Source organism: Echinops telfairi, unplaced genomic scaffold (genome assembly GCF_000313985.2).
Source record: "Echinops telfairi isolate 266 unplaced genomic scaffold, ASM31398v2 ScPeMD7_7420;HRSCAF=8458, whole genome shotgun sequence".
NCBI lineage: Eukaryota > Metazoa > Chordata > Mammalia > Afrosoricida > Tenrecidae > Echinops > Echinops telfairi.
The window spans coordinates 47,354,528-47,362,876 of record NW_022111320.1 but is presented as its reverse complement, the minus strand read 5'-3'; the positions used below and the strand labels follow the sequence as shown (position 1 = coordinate 47,362,876).

At 56.4% G+C, this 8,349-nt stretch overlaps 1 protein-coding gene across 1 annotated transcript in view; it reads right to left on the bottom strand.

Moving 5' to 3' along the window:
• Positions 1-1,087: 1,087 nt before the first annotated feature.
• The window catches only part of LARS2 (leucyl-tRNA synthetase 2, mitochondrial), a 165,670-nt gene continuing 158,408 nt past the window's right edge, over positions 1,088-8,349 (bottom strand). Inside the window, exon 19 of the mRNA XM_045297697.1 lies at positions 1,088-2,105. Coding sequence (XP_045153632.1) covers positions 1,764-2,105 — 342 coding nt within the window. The 3' untranslated portion in view covers positions 1,088-1,763. The remainder of the gene's footprint in view (positions 2,106-8,349) is intronic.

The window sequence follows — 8,349 nt, the reverse complement described above, 5'->3', positions numbered from 1 at the left end:
GGCACTAGCATCCCAGTGGGCGGTCCTTGCTCCTGCCTTCTCTTCTGCGTTTCCTCTTCCCGACTCCACTGTCCAGTCTTGGTCCCGGACCTGGCTCATCCCAGTGAAACGGAAGGCTACAGGGAGGACGGACTGGACCCGCTCTCTCTGTGAACCCAGTCCTCACGCTGCGCTTCGCAGCTCTGCGGAATCACGGCCAGGGACAGAGGCAATGCAATGTCCAGAGCCTGGAAGCGTCCAGGCTGTTGGGGGCAGGCCTTTCAAAATCCTGATTCAAACCTTGCGCCCTAGCCCAGTCACACGAGTTTCTGAGTGTGGTGTCTGGGCACAGTATTCCGTTTCTCCGGTGGGGTTCGAGCCAAGTCTGAGAACCAGCGGACTTAGCTGCTATTGTATCAGGGCTGTCCACAACCCACCCACAAGTCCCAGGGCCAAGGACCACGCGTGTCTCACTTTGCAATACCCCACATGGCATGAAAGGGCATGACCCACGCTTTGGGGGATGACGGGGTGACTCAGCTGTTACTGATTAACGCCTACACAGGGAATATGCTGGGAGCCCCAAGATCATACATCTGTCCTCCAGTCATGCAGGAAACACATTTTATTCCATTAAAAAAGGCATCTGCTCACTGCAGAATGGCAGGAGGCCCTATCTGGGGTTACTTTAAAAAGTGACGTCAGAGAACAAATAGTTTTTTTCGGTTAGCATCACAAAGCGAGTGGCCAGGTTCTCTTCTGCCTTTCTCCATTCAGTCTTAATCAGTGCCTTTGGCCAGTTCTGGTAAGAGCAGGCCACTGCTGACGTCACAAAAAACCAGGGTTGTCTCGACGCACTGTGACCTAGGCCCAATGCTGGCCCACTCCCTAGTATCAGGCTGGCAGCTGTGGGCACAAGGAAGGGCAGAGCAGGCGGCATTGGTGGTGGCAGGCAGCTTGCTCTGCTCATGATGGCCCTGGGGTTGCATGGACAGCGATGTCACCAGTCACCATGTGGGGACAGACCCCTGTTGGGCTGTGGTGGGGCTTTTGAGTCCAGGACCAGCAGCACAGGCCTGCTCTCCCCACCCCCCACCCCCCGCAGCAAATGTGACACCCGAGGGAGGGATTGGATAGGAAGTGTTGCTCACCATCCACTTGAGCAAGCTAGGCTTTGCCTGGAGGGCCTGTGCACCAGCACGGTCCCAGATGCCACGCCCAGCACCCAGAAGGAAGAGGCGTGGTGGGGTCAGGGTGGAGGGCCTGGGCGGGACTTGGGGGAGGATGGGCACTGCTGCCTTCGATTCAGAACACCTTCAGGAACCACTCCATGGTCGACTGCAGGCCCTGGTTATGTGAACAAGGCCCAGGAGGCTGCCCTGAGCCTGAAGGCGGGCCCGTTTCTGTCATGCTGAGAGCGGGCACTGCCCGCGGGCTTGCCAAGCCAGAGTTGGCTCCGCAGCTTGGCTTCACGTCCCCAGGGAGTGCCGAAGGCAGCACAAGTTGTGCAACCCAGAGCTTCCAGTCTGCACGAGGGGCAGAGCGCTCGGTCCTGCCCCGCAGCGTCTCTGGTGGATGCACGCAGGCGCAGCGGGCTTCTTCCACCCTGAAGGGTGGGGGCCGAATGGGCAGACCCCTCCTCTACTACCCATACTCCTCCTCTGCACATAACCGGTCTCCCCTGCCCGGGGGCAGGGTGTGGGGCTGCTTTCCCTGCAGCTCAGGCCAGAGGTGGTCCCTCGAGGCCCTGGGGGGTGGGAGTGGAGGCTGCAGCATCCCGGCAGTCACTCCTGCACCAGGAAGTTGATGAGGGCCGTCCTGGGGGAGAGGTAGGCCTTCTTAACGCTGCGTCCCTGCAGCAGCTGGGCTCCCAGCTCGCTCTGGAGAACAAGTTGGTGCACTTTGTCCAGGTCCCGGGCGACTTTCTGGGGCACGGGGATTTTGCCACAGGCTTTGTTGTTGATCTGAGAGGGAGAAAAGGCAAGATTCGACAATGAGGCCGAGGTAGAGTACAGGCAACCCAATACCCAGTACCCACTGCTGGGCCCAGGACACCATCCACACACACATGGGAGCTTCAACAAGTCGATGGAAGTTAAAGAGAAAGGCTTTTGGGGAAGCCTCCTCTTTCAGAGAAAGAGGAAGAAAAGTCAATGCCTAGCTTTGCAAGATGCACTGCAGGTTCCCTGTGCTTAGAACCTCCTAGACCCAGACCCAGGTGGGACAGGGATGCCAGCACACACACAAAAACCTCCGAGGAATGCCAAACCCAAGGGCACGGAAAGGGGAGAAGGCCCTTCCTCCATAGCCCTGCCCTAGAGCTGGTGCCCTGAGTCCAAGCTTCCAGACTGAGAGAGAAGACGTTCCTGTTCCTTTGAGCCTCCCACTCACCTGCAGCCTTTGTGTTGCAGTTAACGAGGATGGCCACCAAGCCCTGCTTCTGATACACTGGATCCTGGAGGGGATGTGCAGATGGGACGTGGACAGTGGAACCTCGCTGTGGTGTGGCCACGGCTCCTCCTACTGGAAACGGGCCAGCCTGGCTCCAGACCCTGGGAGTCTTCGCTCAATATTAATTCAGTTCTTTTCTTCTTTTTAAATTAATGTTAGCTCAGTTCAGTGAGGACCCACATTCACAGACATACCACCAGGTGGCCTAGAGCGCTCCTGAATGGACACACCCTCAGAGGGACGTAAGCGCACGTGCCTTTCGGGAGCGCCACAGTGTCCGCTGGCAACACGAAGAAAGGAAATCCACCAACCTGGAGCCACTGAGGCCATTCTGCCTGATGGTGTGGCAGTTACATAATCTGGTGTCAATTTGAGACTTACAAGTAAAGAGGTGGAGTTTAGACTGTCAATAGGGTCGCAGCTTGATGACCGCATTTGGAGGTGCTAAGGAGATAAATATCTCGGTGCAGGTGGGACACAGGCTTCCTCCATGGGAAACATAGCAGCTGAGAAGACACATGGAGCTATGCTACTGCCATGAGCTAAAGGAGCCACGTGGAGACCCCTGCCAGCACTGAGATGCTTACACCACCACTGGATACACACGACTCCCCACTCAATGACCTGTGATCGTCCTGCATTTGGTGTCACTGCAGATGTTCGTAAGTCTGAAGAGGGCATTATAGATTGTTATCAGACATATGGACTAATGTTGGACTTATGGACTTGATCTGGACTGGACTGGGATGTTTTCTTCATGTACAGTTGCTCTTGTATATAAAACTCTCTTAAACACACGAGTGTCTATGAATTTGGTTCCCTTGTGTATCCAGACTAGCACAGACAGCAACCCGACAGGACAGAGAAGGGCAGCCCCTCTGGGCTCCCAAGGTGTCACCTTTGTGGGTGTGACTGCCAGGTCTTTCTCCTGTGGGGGGCTGGGGAGGCACTGGCGGGCTTGCGGTACAACGCTTAACCACTGGGCCCCCAGGGCACTTGGAAAATATCATCACTGTATTTTGAAAAGGTACTAGATAATGTCTCAAGTCTCAACCAGAACATATTATCAGGAGTCCTCTGGTTCCCCCTATGTTTTCAGACTTGCGTGCATCTCTGGGATCTGGTTACGGTTCGCAATACAACTGAGGCTGCAGGTGAGAGATGTGGGTTGAACACAGGGCCCCTGCAATCCTGTTGTCCAAACAAGTGTGACAAAGAGCTAGATCTGTATGGCACATCCTAATGTGGATGATACCACCCCTGGGGGGGGGGCCGCCGGAGTGATCCAAGGGGGCTACAAATGCAGATACCAACACTGAGTAAATTTTTTTTTTCTTTCTGAAAAAGAGGTGGTAGGCCAAGTGAGTTCTACATCTTACTTGGGTGAGCAGTGACCGTGGGCAGTCAGTCACTCAAGGTGAACGACTGGGTGTCTCCCCATCCGAGGAAAGGAGAGAGAAGAAAACCCAAGACTCAAGGAAAACACTGCGTCCAAAGGACTAACAGTCCGCGTGAACCTTGGCCTCTGCTAGCCCGAGACTGGAGAATGCGGTGGTGCCCAGCAGCCACTACTGGCCATTCTGATAGGGACCACAGGCCAGGTCCTGGACAGAGTAGGCGCGGAAATGCAAGATCAATATGCAAGATTATGAAAAAGACCACACTTATGGACGTGACCGAGGCGAGTGGCCCCCACGAGACTATGGCCCTTTGATGCCCATCAGACCTGGAACGGAACTACTCCCAGGGGCCATTATCCAGCCAACAGCAGACAGACTGATAAAGTGAAGGGCAACACCTACGAGGTGTGCACTCCTCAGAACGAGCCACCAGAACAAGGCACCGGTGAGACCAGCGGGGCAGCATCTGCCCCCAAGCAAAGCTCAGGAGGCAGGAAGAGGCAGGAAACAAGGAGAGGGAAGGAGGAGGAGGGAAGAGTGTAGAAGCATGGGGGGCGGGGGAGGAAGGGGAGCAACACGTCAGAAACAGAACGTGTGCAAATGGCCAAATGGGAAACGGACTTGCCCCATCCGCTTTCACACAAGTCACTGATAATGCCCCAACTGCCCCAATGGAAGCTTAAAAGCCTCGCCCCATCTCCCAACCGCCAAGGGGACGAATAGCAGAAATGTGGGTGAAGGGAGACAACAGTCAGTGTAAGATGTAAGATACAAAGTAACAATATATAGTTGGTCAAGGATACATGAAGGAGGGGAAAAAAGAGGAGCTTATACCAAGGGCTCAAGTAGAAAATGTTTTGGAAATGACTTGCAGATAAGCTTGATACATTTGATGTATGGAATGTTACATGAGTTGTAAGACACTCCCCACCCAATAGACTTCTTTTTTAAAAGAAAGTTTAAAAGGAAAATGAGCGAGAGATGCTGCGGTGTGCCACTCTGAATTGTGCTCTAGCGTCCAGGAGCGAGGGGAGACGTGCTGCGGCCCCCCACTCCCCACCCCCGTCTGCCTTCCGGCTTCTAAATCTGCAGAGAGGCGGCCTCCTCCCAGGCAGAGGTTTGACTGACTTGGAAGAGCCCAGCACACAAAGGATGTGCCCCTTGTGGAGCCCTGGGGTGGGGGAGGGAGGAGGCCATACTTGGAATTCTCAGAAGGTGGCGGGCTAGTTAAGGAGCTTGCTTTGTGTTTTGCTTTCCTGTGGACAGTGAGTGGCTCAGGGTCAGGTCCCCCTGGGACGGGAGGTCAGTCTAGGGAGCAGAAACACATTCTGACCCGCAGACTGACTCAGCTTGGACGCTCAGCTGGGACAGCGCAGCCACAAGTCCTCTATCTCTCTCTAAGGACACAGTCCTCTGGGCTGCTGAGAGAAGTAGGTGAAATGGCCGGCATACAGTGGCCAGCTCACGAGGCCGTACCTGCTGACTTCTGTCAAGAATCCTGACCGGGGTAGAAGAAGGTGCTTGTGGGGTGTCTCTGATGCACGCCCTCTGTGCACCAGTATGTCTGTACCCCTGCTTCTAAACCTCGGGAGCTCCGTGCTGGGAGGCTTGGTCCCAGGTCTTCAGTGGCCAGGGCCTTCTGAGGAGCACAGTCATTGCAGAGGGACTTTGTGGTGGGGTCTGTGGACACTGGCTTGGGCCCCGTGTGCTGCAACCTTTCCCACGTACCCGGACTTTTCCTGCGGTCTCTGCCCCTGGGGGCTTCCCAAGTTGCTTCACAGAGGGTGTGCCTCGATCTCACTTCCCTCCCAGGGACCAGGCAGCAGTCTGGCTGGGACTCAACAGTGGGTTGGCTTTATAAGCCAGTCCACACGGAGGCGGTTCCTCTTGAGGAGTCCATGGTGCGGTTAATGGCCTGGCCGGGCTTCTGCTCCTCATTTTCCCCATACTCACTGATCACCCATGGCCTCGGTCACCCCCCACTCATCACCCATGGTCTCAGTCTCCCGCCCCACTCATCACCCATGGTCTCAGTCCTCCTCTCTACTCATCACTGATGGTCTCAATCCCCCCACTCATCACCCATAGCCTCGGTAACCCCTCACTCATCACCCATGGTCTTAGCTTCCTCCCCACTCATCATCCATGGTCTCAGTCCCCCCCTCCCCCACTCATCACCCATGGTCTCAGCCGCCCCCCACCACCACTCATCACCCATGGTCTCAGTCCACCCACTCATTGCCCCTGACCTTGGTCTGGCCTGAGCACCCTCCTCTCTTGGGCTTTTCCAACAGCCACCAGATGGCCCCTCAGCCATTAGTGCCGCCCCTCATCAGTCACCACCCCTCCAGACCATAAGGTGACACTGGCAATGGCAGCCGAGCACAAAGCTCCATTTGCTGCGTCCATGCTCTGTGCTGGACCCTTGCTAAGCACGGTACTTGTGGGGACCTGCTTCTTGCTCCCTGGGGGGTGGACAGAGGGCGTTTCCATCCCCATCAGACAGGCTGAGGGGTGAGGGGCACACGGTCAGTCATAGCACCAGTGGTAGAGTCAGGGTCACATGGCTGAGCTCCTCTGCTCAGACCCCTGCTGGGCCCTATCTTTTAGGGTTGGAGTGTCCCCCGCCCCGCCCCCTGCCTCCCAAGCGAGACAAGATCCTGCCAGCCTCCGGTGCTGTGCTGGTCTAGCCCCCCTCAGCTCACACGTCTCCTTGCCCTCGCCCCCCTCCTCGCCCTGTGCTCCTCTGCCAAAGCCCAAGCCCCCCCCCCCATATCATCACTCTATTTAGGTGGCCTCTCTGTCTCCCCGCTGCCAGGCTGGGGACGCTGGGCGATGGAGAGAATCCTGTGACCTTCCTGCCGCTTGTCTGTGCCATGGGCCCGCTCACACAGCTGCCTAGTCTGTGAACAGGTTGGTACCAGGCTGCCGGGTGGGCAGTGGAGGGCATGCGTACAATTCTTACAGCAGTGCCTGGTTCCAGGCAGTCAGGAACGTGCTGTCCTGGGGTCGATCCCCAGCCACAGTGACCCGCCCTGGAAGACAGAGCAGGTCCTCCCCACCGGGTTTCCAAGGCAGGGGTCTTTACAGAAGCAGGCTGCCTCATCCTTCTCGGGTGGAGCAGCAGACCGATGTTGATGGCTGGTCTTTCGGTTGGCAGCTGGGCACCGAGGGTTGGCAGGTCTGATGACCCGTGCATCCAGGAGTGGGCTGGGCACAGCATGCCATGAGCCTGTCTGACCGGCTCCAGCGCACTGGGCTCTGTCTTATGGCAGAGGAGACCAAGACCCACATCCAGGAGGGTCAGACTGCTAGCCTTCCCAGTGTTAACCTTGAGGCCACTGCCATTGTCTGGTCATCCAGCTCTGTGTCACTCAGGCCTCCCCTCCCAGGGGCTGAGCCTCTGGCCTGTGTCCTAGCACCTGCCCAGCTGGCCGGTCTCGGCACAGCGAACATGCAGGCTGAAGGGAACTGGGCGGAGCCAAGCTACACCGACTTCTATTTCTGACCACAGTGCAGCTAGCTGGGATCTACGGTCCGGTCCCAGACCTCCTGCCACAGTGCAAGCTTCTCACGTCCTGCACCCGGCTCTCATTCCACCTGCCATCCCATCAGGAACCATCTTACCAGTTAGCGGAAGGAGACTGCCCAAGACACTCTGGGTTTCTCCACACATTCTTGAGGGTACATAGAACATTTCCCCTCCAGGGCACCCCTCAGGTTACAGCAGCTGCTCGATGCCAGGAGGGGGCTTTTGGTTTTGAGAAGTTTGGAAAGAGGACGATGGTCTCCTCTTTCAATGGCAGCCGCTCCCCTCCCGGGGCAGCAGAGAGCCATTGCCAGGGTGGAAGAGGCTAGGAGGTGCCTGGCCTTCCTGCCGGGCCCAGTAGTGACCATGTGCAGAAGGGCTAGGCCTGCTGGCCAGGGAGCCCTTCCTGTCCTCAGGGGCTGGGCCCACCGAGGGCTTTGAGACCACCAGAATGATAGTTGCCTTACACCAGTTTCTTTTTTTTCTTTTTTTCAGTGTCAGGAGGCACAGGGGCTTAAATGTGGAGCCCAGAGATACTTCTGCATTAGAATCCCTGAAACCTGTGAACACGACCTCATTTGGAAAAGGGTCTTTGCAGATACACATCAGTATTTTGAAAGGAAGGTGTAATTGGGGTAATTTATCCAGATGGGTTCTAAACCCAATGACAAGTGTTGATCTCTTAGACAGAAAAGATGGCAAGGAGACCACAGAGGCAGAAAGAGGGCTGATGTAGCCACAAGCCAAGGAATGCCGACGGGTACTGGAAGCCTTTGAGTGGTAGAGAGACGGTTCCTCCCTGGAGCCTTTGGGCAGAACACAACCCTACCAATACCTGGACTTCACCCTTGTGGCCTCCAGGACCGGTCAGACGGTACAGGATTTAAGTCCCCAGGCTTGTGACGGTTTGTTACAGCAGCCGCAGGCAACTGACACAGGAGCTCTTCAGAGTAAAGGGCAGAGCTCACTCACCGCCGGCCCCCCACCCAC